At 29.8% G+C, this 11163-nt stretch overlaps 7 protein-coding genes across 7 annotated transcripts; 2 read left to right on the top strand and 5 right to left on the bottom strand.

Moving 5' to 3' along the window:
* Positions 1 to 635: 635 nt before the first annotated feature.
* On the top strand, positions 636 to 1081 carry BX663DRAFT_554999 (dolichol-phosphate mannosyltransferase subunit 3; the record flags this gene model as incomplete). The annotated part of the gene is made up of 3 exons (XM_051531582.1): positions 636 to 752; positions 845 to 952; positions 1028 to 1081. 3 exons carry the CDS (start codon positions 636 to 638, stop codon positions 1079 to 1081), a joined length of 279 nt encoding a protein of 92 aa, XP_051379348.1.
* Positions 1082 to 1262: 181 nt separating this feature from the next.
* On the bottom strand, positions 1263 to 2059 carry BX663DRAFT_521470 (40S ribosomal protein S17-B). Its single transcript, XM_051529246.1, has 3 exons — positions 1944 to 2059; positions 1869 to 1879; positions 1263 to 1746 (listed from the first exon to the last, which is right to left on the bottom strand). The coding sequence occupies exons 1-3, from the start codon at positions 1944 to 1946 to the stop codon at positions 1311 to 1313; spliced, it is 450 nt and encodes a 149-aa protein (XP_051379349.1). The 5' UTR covers positions 1947 to 2059; the 3' UTR covers positions 1263 to 1310.
* A 1414-nt stretch (positions 2060 to 3473) lies between these two features.
* BX663DRAFT_441417 (uncharacterized protein) lies at positions 3474 to 4672 on the top strand (the record flags this gene model as incomplete). Its single annotated transcript, XM_051523453.1, has 2 exons — positions 3474 to 3762; positions 3816 to 4672. 2 exons carry the CDS (start codon positions 3474 to 3476, stop codon positions 4670 to 4672), a joined length of 1146 nt encoding a protein of 381 aa, XP_051379350.1.
* A 197-nt stretch (positions 4673 to 4869) lies between these two features.
* Positions 4870 to 5927, bottom strand: BX663DRAFT_441420 (uncharacterized protein; the record flags this gene model as incomplete). The annotated part of the gene is made up of 5 exons (XM_051523455.1): positions 4870 to 4949; positions 5029 to 5223; positions 5283 to 5481; positions 5581 to 5693; positions 5753 to 5927. 5 exons carry the CDS (start codon positions 5925 to 5927, stop codon positions 4870 to 4872), a joined length of 762 nt encoding a protein of 253 aa, XP_051379351.1.
* Positions 5928 to 6501: 574 nt separating this feature from the next.
* BX663DRAFT_521477 (uncharacterized protein) lies at positions 6502 to 7411 on the bottom strand. The gene is made up of 3 exons (XM_051529247.1): positions 6985 to 7411; positions 6685 to 6934; positions 6502 to 6628 (listed from the first exon to the last, which is right to left on the bottom strand). The coding sequence occupies exons 1-3, from the start codon at positions 7404 to 7406 to the stop codon at positions 6581 to 6583; spliced, it is 720 nt and encodes a 239-aa protein (XP_051379352.1). The 5' UTR covers positions 7407 to 7411; the 3' UTR covers positions 6502 to 6580.
* Positions 7412 to 8415: 1004 nt separating this feature from the next.
* BX663DRAFT_555004 (uncharacterized protein) lies at positions 8416 to 9652 on the bottom strand (the record flags this gene model as incomplete). The annotated part of the gene is made up of 2 exons (XM_051531583.1): positions 8416 to 9321; positions 9386 to 9652. The coding sequence occupies 2 exons, from the start codon at positions 9650 to 9652 to the stop codon at positions 8416 to 8418; spliced, it is 1173 nt and encodes a 390-aa protein (XP_051379353.1).
* A 61-nt stretch (positions 9653 to 9713) lies between these two features.
* BX663DRAFT_521482 (uncharacterized protein) lies at positions 9714 to 10448 on the bottom strand. Its single transcript, XM_051529248.1, has 4 exons — positions 10347 to 10448; positions 10168 to 10294; positions 9920 to 10099; positions 9714 to 9865 (listed from the first exon to the last, which is right to left on the bottom strand). The coding sequence occupies exons 1-4, from the start codon at positions 10410 to 10412 to the stop codon at positions 9780 to 9782; spliced, it is 459 nt and encodes a 152-aa protein (XP_051379354.1). The 5' UTR covers positions 10413 to 10448; the 3' UTR covers positions 9714 to 9779.
* Positions 10449 to 11163: the final 715 nt, after the last annotated feature.

Here is an 11163-nt window from a genome sequence, read left to right on the forward strand (position 1 = left end):
ACTTACGACTACTAGAACGTCTTGTGAGAGCTTTTTTTTCTCCCTTTACTATCATCTCTTTCAAGAGAAAAGAAAGAGATAAACACCAATAACAACACAAAGAAGAAGAAGAAAACAAAGCCTCCTAGTTTATGCAAAGACAAACCAATTCATTCACGGTAAGACTAAGGAATAAATCAATAAAAATTATTATATTAGTTATTAATATGTTTTCCATCCTCTCTTAGTTTCACTTCAAAGTAAATAGATTACATATAAATTAGTTGTCACTATTCTTGGTATTTACGAACTTCTTTAAATAATTTGATCAACAATTTAAGAGTCTGTTTTGATATGCATAGGCATAGATGATACTTACTTGCAAATAAATATTTCTTAAATCATATCACTCTGGCACTTTTCTACCCTGTCATTTTCCTTATTTCAGAAGACAAATTTTATTATGTATTATAATAAATTTGTGCATAGAAATTTGAGCAGTTAATTCTTCATCCAATAAAATTTAATAATATAAAATGGCAATAATAAATACACCCCATCTTCATCCATTTTCCCCTTTTCACTAGATTAAAGCCTTTCCTTATTTTTTTTATTTTTTTTTTTTTATTTTTTTTTTAACAATTAAAAAAAAAAAAATGACTAAAGCTACTAATACATTAACAGTTTTTTCTATTTTATCTGTTCTTTATCTAATTTTTTATCTTGGTTTTGTTCCTTTGTCTGAGAAGGTTCAAAATGAAATCATTCCAGTTGTAAAGTATAATTACACATGTATATAAATGTATATGCATATACATGTATATAATAATAATAAAATAAACGCGTACTAATGATGATATTCTAGATCCCATGGTGGGCTTTAGTTTGTTTTGGTTGCCACTGCCTTGGTAATATTGGTTATGCTTTATTTACCTTCCGCGATTGTCCTGAAGCTTATCATGAACTCATGACCGTAAATAATCTAATTGTTTTTTATTTATTTATTTTTTGCTTTGTTTTAGTTTTATATATTAACAGTTTTCTTTAGGAAATTTCACAAGCTAAAGCAGATTTAAGAGCAAAAGGAATGCAAATTAATTAAATAACATACAATTAACAAAGAAATATAAACATATGATTTAGCATAGACAGCAAAGAGTGAAAAAAAAAATTGAGCATAATAAACAATAAAAAGTTTAATTCATAGCACTGCAAAGTCACTTTACTCAATACACACATTGTATGCATTTCACTAAAATGGTCGAAAGGCTCCTTTATATGTATAATGTTTATGTGAAATTATAAATTTATTTCTGTTTAAAAAAAATAATTTAAGCAGAAGCTTCAGCTTGAGCACGAGGGGCACGAGAACGGTTATCACGACGACCACGACGAACATCAGCTTGAACAGCAATGGGGTTAGTGACTTGAACACCGGGCAAGTTCTCGAAGTTGATAGCCTTAAGGAGATCCTTGGTTTCAGGATCAACCTCAATAACAGAGGTATCCAAGGCAGAGAATTCGGGAACATAGTTATCACGACGTTCACGTTCTTCTTCTTGCAACTTGAAGGAGATACCACGAACGGGACCGCGAGAAATACGCTTCATCAAGTGAGTGGTGAAACCAGCAATCTTGTTACGAAGACGCTTAGATTGGATAATGGAGACTTCATCAAGGATCTTCTTGTTGACTTGGAAGTCAAGAGTGAGACGGGGATAGTACTTTTCAATGAGGACACGAGAAGCCTTCTTGACAGTCTTAGTTCTACAGAAAAAAAAAAAAGAAAAGCGAAATTTAGTAATCTAATCTAATCGACGAAATTGCCATGTCAATTCTGAGAACAATAATCCATCTTTCCATAATTCTCATGATGTTTATCTATTTACCTAACACGACCCTAAATAATAATCCATCCATCCATTTAGTTTTTTATTGATGCATATGTGTTTGATTCCACTTACCATAGTAATCTACTTGGAATAAATTAAAGAGGAGGATTCGTTTAGGTACCAGTGATACTGATTTCATAAATAACAGAATTTTTCAAAATTATTGAATAAATCGATTTATGGTCCGGCTCGGATTTTTTTTTTTTTTTTTTTTTGAATTTGATATATCATGCAGAAATTGAAAAAAAAGAAACTCAATTAACTATTATATTATAGCTGTAGATTATACATGTCTCAATATATTGCTACATTGAATGTTAACTTGGTTGAAGTTAATTAATAAATCGCTAATGTATATATGATAGTCTACTATTGTTGAATAGTGTAAAAGTTACCCTAATACTGATGAGTCTTCAAGAAAAAAAAGAGATATCAAACTGCAAAATACTACTTTAAACATAGACGATAGAGTAGTTTTTATCTAATAATAATACTCATGGAGAGCACTATTATGTATATAGAGTAGCCTCGTAAATATGTCTATAGCATTTAAATATATCTAAATCAGTATTCGAAAGCTATTCTGCTACAGTTAATAATGTAAGAAAAGATAACATTTTAATTCCAAAAAAAACCTCATAAAAGCTATTATTATTTATAGTTGAATAAATTATTGTGATATTTATAATAGCTAATTTCTACCTTTTTACTCTTAACTTTTTACAACAAGTTTTATCTTTTATTCTTATAATGTAGAATAGGATATGAATCAGTCAATCAAGTTTACCAATAACGAATTTCTATAGTTTCTTCGAATCTAAAGTATATCGATTGTACTTCTACATGATGACAGTAAAACTGGCTTTATAACGTGAAAGTGTTAATATTTGTGTGTTTATGCTAAATCATTAATGTGCTTTTTTATGGAAGCTATTTAATACTTTAGCTTAAAATGGTCCTTTATTTCATATATTTCAACATTTTACTTATTATAAGTTAATATGATAGTTTACTTATATTGTAATAACCTTTTTGATATTATCATTACTAATTTACTTGCATTATTTCTCTCTTTTTTTTTTATAGTCATTTTTTTTTATTATTTTTAATTGTTGTACATTAAGTTTATTTAATTCTCAAATCTTCTAGTGTCTTTTGAGAAACGTTCATGCATTTGAGCCTCTAATCAGTATAATCATTTTCCGAAGACAGTTTTTTTTTTTTTTTTTAAATTTCTATTTTTCATATTATCCAATGAAAATTATTTGATGTTTGAGCTTGTTGAAAAAATTTCGAAAAATAAACTTGAGGACTGAAAATACTATTTTAAGAAAATTCTTAAGTTGAGCAGAGAGTTGTAAAAAAAAAAAAAAAAGGAAGGAAAAGTACAATTTTGTAAGTAACATTGCATTACGCGTTTATACATGTTTTAATCTCTTTTTTTTTTTGTAATTTCTTTGAATTATTTAGTTGTTTGAATATTGTATTGTGTATCATACTATATCCCTTCCCTCTTTTTTTTTTTCTTTTCTTTTTCTTCCTTTCTCTTTAGGCATTATCGTAAATAACGAAAAAGAATAATTAAACAATAACGACGACATTATGGTCCAAGTTTTACCAATCAATTATAATAACGAACATTATAAATCGAACAATTATGAATATCAACAACAACATCCACCCCCTCCTCCTTTGCATCAACAGCAAATGCCTATACCCATGCCTGTTCCAATGATCAATCATCTTATGCCTCCTCATCATCCTCCTAATTTCTTTCATCATCCACCTCCACCTCCTCCTCTTCAAGCAATCTATCCAGCTGACCAACCAGCTGGACAATACATTGATTATGCTAGTGGATATCACCCAACTATGGGTTTCATTCCTCAAGGTAAGTAAAAGCATCAATCTTTATATACACATGTGTTTAACAATCTTTTAAAGGTGGTTATTATTCGGACATTACAGTCTATGTCCCCACTTTGCAAAAACATTATCCATTAAATACTACCATTCTTTCTCGATCACCCGTCCTCTATCAGCGTATTATGGAAGAACAATCAAATACACTTGAATTGGATCTTTATGTACTTCCTGAGACATTCCATACGATCATTGGTCATTTGAGTCGCCCTTTGACACCTCAAGAGATTATGTTTATTGCTACTGAGAAACCTCAGATGGCCATTGAACTATTGGAAGCTTCGGAAGAATTGGGACTTGATCCTCTTTTGGATGCACTCATGCTAGCTCTTAATCAAAATTTGACACATCAAAAGACGGCAATGACTTATATTGAAGCAATGGATCCTTATCAACCTTTGGAGGGAGAGGAACCACGTCGTTGGGTTGAAACACTTGAAGAGTATATTGTATTATTTATGGTTAAAAGTCTTTCGACTCAATTGGAAGCATTTTCGACAACTATTAAAGTCAGTGGTAATGTGTTGATTGGACAGGTAAACGCATGCGGCTATATGCCTACACGTACACCCCCTATGCGTGGTATGATGGATTTGGTACGAGCTTATGCTGCATTACCTCAACATTTGATGATTCGCTGTCTTGAACATCCCGAATTACCTGTTCAAGACGCTATTCAACGTTATTATTTTGCTAAAAAAGTCTTATCCATTGTTGCTTTTGACAACCGATTTCATCAACGACAGAATCAACCTCAATTAATGGCAGTCATGTTATTTGAAAAGGGATTGGATACAGTAGCTATAGTTAAGCAAACTGGAATGAAAAAGGGATGCTGGAACCCTAAATTGTACGAACAGTTATGCAATTCAGTTTAGTATATTTTTCTTGCACTGTTTGTTGTATATGTTGTTGTTTTAATATAAAAGATGGTTTTTTTTTTTTTGTTCTCTCTTGTATAAATATTATATTTGTGTCTTTTTATAATTTTATGTATATATTTAAGAGAGAGAAAATAAATAAATAAAATAAATAAATAAAAGTTTAATAGACGAAATAAAAAGTTTATTTCTTTTTAAGGGTAAAGATAAATACTCTTCTTGAAATCATCCACATAAACTCTCAATCTAGCATATTCTGGTGCAATAATATCATCTATTTATACAAAAAAAAAAAGAATTAAACATTCTGTCTCCATTTTATAAAATAAAATAACACTATGATTCTATTTTACCTTCACTATAAGCTCTTCCTTGTACGCCATATACTTTAGATAAATAACCCCAAAGCTTTTCACTTACAATGTCACCATGTGTTTCTGGTGAAGGACGATATTTATCCATAGGCAATCTAATGTTTGGATCCAATGTACCATTTGCGCGTGCTAGTTTCTGATTTGTTATCTTTGTTGGTAATGGTGATCCTTCACCTGATATGTTAACAAGTAAGTACAAGTAAAATGGATAACTAACACTAATAAACACTTACGAGTTCTAAATAACATCCATGTTCTTCCCCATTGCTTTTCTACTAAATAAAATTTCAACGACATATCTTCTCTTCTTAATTCTTGAACGTATAATTGATGCTCTGCTTTACGTCTTTTATCTAAATCTTCTTCTGACTCTGGTGCGTTTATGTATTCCACAATTGATTTTACCTTAGGCCCATCTTCTTCTATCATTAGCTACATATTGGATGTAAGTAAAAAAAAAAAAAAAAAAAAAAAAAAAGAACGAAAAAAAAAATTTGTAATAAAATTATATCTATCCCTCCCTTCCTTTACCTTACGAGGATCGCCACATTTGAAACAATACAAGTCACCTGTTTCTAGTTCTAATTGAATAGGATAATAATTGTCATTATTTTCGGTATTATTTTTTAAACAAGAAAGACAGGCTACACAGACAAAGAGTTAATAAAAAGTTAGTATTTATAAATCTTAGATTTTTTTTTACCTTCAATATGAGTATCATGATGCATATTTAAATAAACAGCATGGTCTAAATGACATAAATCACACATGGCCTTATCATCCTCGTTCTTGTTGTTTCTGTAAAGAACTCTTTTTACTTCGATAGTTAAATCTGAAGGATCACCTAAATGAGGACAAGCACTTTCTTTCGCTGTCATGTTATTATTAGCTGCTTTAGCGTTATCTTGTTCTATTGTTTCTTTTTCTTCATGAATGGGGCTTTCGTTTTTATCTGACTGCTTAGCAACGGTTTCCTGTTGCTGATCCTTTTCTCCTGAATCTGCTGTGTTCTCGTCACCATTGGCAACAGTACCACTTTTTAAGTCTTTATAATATTGAAGCCAGCTTGGTTCAGTCGAAGGTTTGGCTGTGACACGATAATCGCGTTCAGCCAATCGTCTGAACACTAAATCATCTTTGATCAAATGACGAAACGTTTTGCAAGTCAAAGAAAGTTGAAGTATAGAAGAAGCATTAAGAAAAGATGCAAGATTGACAAGTACTTCTGCAGTTAATTTTTCTATTTTTGTTGTGTTTTTGAATATCGTTGCCTCCATTTTCCTTACGCGTGTATATATTTGTATAAGAAAGAAGGAATTAAGTAAAAATAAAAAAATAAAAAAAAAAAAATAATATTTTTATAAAAATAAAAAAAATAAAAAAAAAGAGCGTGGTTTAAAAAGTATGGAAAAGATGAAAAAAAAAAAAAAAAAAAATCTTGACTCCATAGAATTGAATGAAAGAGGAATTAGACTTTATTGGTTCCTTGAAATAGACATAAACATAATTTTTTTTTATATATACAAGAAAATTAAAGTTGTTTAATTTTATTAAATAAATCGTCAAATGAAGAGAATCCCTGTTACATAGAGTTAGTATATATACTTGAATAAAAAAAGAAAAAAAAAGAATTACCTTTTTCTTTTCTTCTAATTCTGCTAATTGAGCCTCTTCTTGTTCTATTTGTCTTGTAACTGAATTATATTCACCTACAACACTTAGCAATTGCTTATTTCTCTTTTTATAATAAGACCTAATATGCTTTAATGCAGTGTCTAATTCGACATGTTTGTTGTATTGCCTTTGAAAATTTTTTAATTCATTATTGATCATATTATAATAATTTTGAATTAAATCTTTTGAAGACTGATCATTTGTAGAATTTCTATTATAATACATGAATAAGTTGTTCATCCAAGATGATAAAAAATTTACCTAATGTCTCGCATAATTGTTTGTGCTATTTTTCCTATAGCTACAATATGTAAATTGGCTAATGTCTTGGTTTTTTTCAATAAATAAGTAGGTTGACTAGCTAAATCTTTCACTTCCTTTAGACTAATCAAATAAAGATCGTTATTATCTTCTTCTTCATTATAGTCTTCAACAAGCTCAGGCGTACCAGGAAAAGCATCATCATATATATTATCACCATAATCAACATCATCATTACCAATGTTGGCCATCATTTTTAGTTGTTCTTGTTTTTCATTATTAATTGTCTGTTGTTGTTGTTGCTGCTGCTGCTGCGTTGATGGCTCCTGAGTTTGCAATCTGGTCTGCTGAACATCTGTCATCACATCTTCCATCATTGGTTCATATATATTTTGTTCTTGTGTATCTTCTTTTTGTACCATTTCTTCTTGTACCATTTCTTCTTGTACCATTTTTTCTTGTATCATTTCTTTTTGTATCATTTCTTTTTGTATCATTTCTTTTTGTATCATTTCTTCTTGCATCATTTCTTCTTGTGCTATTTCTTCTTGTACAGGCTCAGCTGCAACATACGTATCTATATAATGTTGTTCATGAAGAGTTGTTTTGTTTAAAGATGATGGCACTTGTTCCATTATAGAAGATACAGGTGAACTAACATGAACAGCCGATAACTCTTGTTCTTCCTGGTTGATTTGAGCTTCATTCCATGTTCGTTTTTGAGGTGTAATTGATCCAATTTCTTCATCGTGTCTAATTTTGAAAGGGGCGACATCGTCAATAGAAATTGAATGAAATGAAAGATCTTGAAGAGCTAGTTCATCATTTATTATTCGGGATGGTTCTTCATTTGGAAAGTTGATGGCATCAACACTGGGTGACTGAATGGGTATCGAGGATGATGGTTGTAATCGAGCTAAATCAAAAAGATCTTCTAGTCCTTGGCTATCAATTTGAGGCGACCGAACAATTGGAATGCGCTTATCTAATTGATAATTTAATAGATTTGTATGCTTAGCTGTTTAATAAGCACATACCTCGAGGAACAACGACAAACGGTGAAAGTTCTTTTACAGGCAATTCACTAGAAGCAAATGAGACATAAAAAAAAAAAAATTATAAACATGTAAAGTTTATAACTTACCAATCGCCTTTCTTTCGTTTTAGTAATTTACGCTGATGAAGATCAGATAGCATTTATTAAAGAAAGAGTTAAATTAAAATGCTAGATGGAAATTTTTTTAATGAATTATATGTGTATAAAAAAAAAAAAAAAAAAAAAAGGTACTACATGTCTGTTTCATTTTTATTTGATTTTATTTATATATAATAAGCTAGTCATTTAAAATCTTATTGTAGCTATCACATATATATTAAAGTCATACTTCATTCGTTAATTATATATACACAGTAAATCAAGTTATTTCATTTTTATGTAATTGGTGAAATACTATTAGTTATTATAGTTGATACATTTTCGTCTTCCTGCCAACTCATATCATCATTAGAAGAAGATAATGAATTAGTACGAGAATAATTAATAATCGCCTTGTTAGACGTATTTGTTGTATGTTTAAGTTGATTCATTTGACGAGGAAGATAAACTAATAATTCTTCACCTGGGAAAATATCTCTTTTAGTCCAACAAATAACTTGATTCACAACATGACCTTCATAAAATATAACATTTGCTTCATCACGTCTTAAACATTCTCTTATACAATGAAATGGACATAAAGGATCTCCATTAGGGTAAAAGTATAATTTTCCATGATCATCAGTTGGATCAAGGACTGTTTTACGGTATAACATGGCATTAGCATCCCCCTTTAGCGAATCAAATTCATCTTCAGTCATTGGAACACCAAAATAAAATCCAAGAGGTATATTTTTGGGTAAAAATCGTTTAGCACTCAAACTAAACTGGTTATCGACTTTACTTGACACTATCAAGTCTTTCCACGTTCGGGGTATTTCTTCTATCATGATCTCTTGCTGTATTCGTTCTTCTTCTTGTCTTGCTCTTTTACGTTTGGCAATAAATTCATCAAACTCAGTTGGATATTCAGTCACTTCTAAATCCTCAACTAGATTCTCAATAGACATCCTATTCATTCTTATTTTTTTATTTTCTTGTTGTCGTAAACTAAAATAATAGGGCCAGTCAATTTTCACCAAGTTATCTTGCCAATCTTTATAATCTTGAAATGCGTTTTCAAAGGAACCAGGTTCAAATGACAACTTAAAATGCATGGATCGACTTCCATCGGGTTTAAATGGAATGAAATAACGATCCACATTATTTGTTAGTATAGCCGAAGCAGAATTCTTTGGTGTCTTGAAAAATAAATAAATCAATAAATAATTAAATAAAACTCTCTATTTTAGTATCTTAATATACCTTTCCTCCAAAAACTTTAGGTAATGAACGTTCTTCACTTATTTTAGCATCCCAAGAAATAGCTGATTTTATCAGATCAGTTCGAGCCATTGTTCTTTCTGGATGTTGCCGAAGTGCCAAAAACAACATGTAAGCTTGATTATGCCAACGTGGCTGTTGATTGTGAATTGATCTTTTTCGTTTATGTGCTTCAATGGGTTTTTCTATTTGATAAAATGAGCGTTTTAATGTGTTTGTGGTATCTTTAGTTGGTATTGGAGGCGCCATTTTTATTTCTGAATATTAAGAAAAATAAAATAAAATAAAATAAAATAATAAAAAAAATGAATAAAAATAAAAAATAAATAAAAAAAAGGGCTAATTTTAAGTTTATTCATATTCTGCATTTATATAATTATTTTGAACGCTTCACGACTGCTGCAATTAAAGCAGCACCAACTGCTACAACACCGCTCACAATAGCCAATCCAATAACTCCCTCTAGAAATAATAAAGTTAGGAATAGACAAGTATTAAATATTTGTATTGATTTACCTGTTGACACTTTTTCATCAATCAACTGTTTTAAAGCCAACGCTTGATCATTTCGAGGTTCAAGTTTTAATAATTGATCATTAAATCTTCTTGCCTCAGAATAATTCGATATTTTAAAATTGCCAATTGCAAGAAAATATAAGCATTCCCTTCTTCTCTCAGGTGCATCAGTGTATATCTCTATTACAAAACATGATTAATTTTTTTTACCCCGCATTTTTTTTTATGTTGCTTTCTGAAGATTTTACCTGTTAATAGTTTAATGCCTAATTCTAAATGTTCTGCTTTATTTGATTTAATTAAACCCCATGCATAATTGAATTTTGTTTGAATTGTAACATACTCTCCTTCTTTGATATATTGTCTTCGTAATACCTAATATATCTGTATGAGATTAGATGCCTGTTACCGAGAATAACTTATTTACCTCTAATTCTGCAGGGCTAAGAGGTATTTGTGCATCCTGAATAATGGGTGCTGAATCAAACTTCATTTTGTAATATATGTGCGTAGTCAAACAAAAAAAAAAATAAATAAATAAAAAGAAAAGTAAAGGGAAAAAAAATGAAATAATTGTACAGAAAACTCAGTTATTAATGAATAAATCATTTGTCCGTATTCTATTATCGAGCTTAAGTCTCACAATGTCATATTGAGTCTTGAATTCGAGGCTTTTTTTTTAAAAAATAAAATAAAAAAAAATAAAATTATGTAATGCTTTTTATTTTAAACATTGGAAATAAGTCAAGTATTTGCTCTTATTTACGTCTCCTATGTAAGACTTCGCAGAAAAAAGCTGATTAGATATGTTATAAGAAAAAAGAAAAAAAAAATGTTATCAAAACTTACTTCGTAAAAGAAGTCACCAGAGAAAGTATTTACAACGTTAAAAATAAAATCTACTTTGGAGTAGAGTTAAAAGGCTTTGGTTAAACAAGTAAAAAGAAATTCCTGTGTTAGTGTAATATTTAGAATATCAACAAAAGACTTGTATCTAGCTTCATCTTTCCTTACAATCTCTCCATAGATAGATTAAAAATATTCATACATTTATATATCAATTCTTAAACTATTTAGCCGATACATCATCAAATATATATGATTATTTCCGTAAAATAGCTACTATTGTATGTCATGCAATACCTCTGTCTACTTTACAATTGTTAGTACATTTTATTTTAATCCATAGAACTTGAATAGTTTCTATAAAAGAGATAAATTACATCAATGAAAACAGTCAAGAG

Source organism: Cokeromyces recurvatus (assembly GCF_025118155.1).
Source record: "Cokeromyces recurvatus strain NRRL 2243 chromosome Unknown BX663scaffold_31, whole genome shotgun sequence".
NCBI lineage: Eukaryota > Fungi > Mucoromycota > Mucoromycetes > Mucorales > Mucoraceae > Cokeromyces > Cokeromyces recurvatus.

What these genes read in the sequence shown, in the direction of transcription:
- BX663DRAFT_521477 (XM_051529247.1), bottom strand. Translation starts at nt 7,406, where the DNA reads ATGGTACAAAAAGAAGATACACAAGAACAAAATATATATGAACCAATG. An exon ending in ACAATTATGCGAGACATTAG is followed by an intron (nt 6,935 to 6,984) that starts GTAAATTTTTTA and finishes GTATTATAATAG; the next exon opens with AAATTCTACAAATGATCAGT. An exon ending in AATTAGAAGAAAAGAAAAAG is followed by an intron (nt 6,629 to 6,684) that starts GTAATTCTTTTT and finishes TCTATGTAACAG; the next exon opens with GGATTCTCTTCATTTGACGA.
- BX663DRAFT_521482 (XM_051529248.1), bottom strand. Translation starts at nt 10,412, where the DNA reads ATGAAGTTTGATTCAGCACCCATTATTCAGGATGCACAAATACCTCTT. An exon ending in AGGCATTAAACTATTAACAG is followed by an intron (nt 10,100 to 10,167) that starts GTAAAATCTTCA and finishes GTTTTGTAATAG; the next exon opens with AGATATACACTGATGCACCT. An exon ending in TGATGAAAAAGTGTCAACAG is followed by an intron (nt 9,866 to 9,919) that starts GTAAATCAATAC and finishes TATTATTTCTAG; the next exon opens with AGGGAGTTATTGGATTGGCT.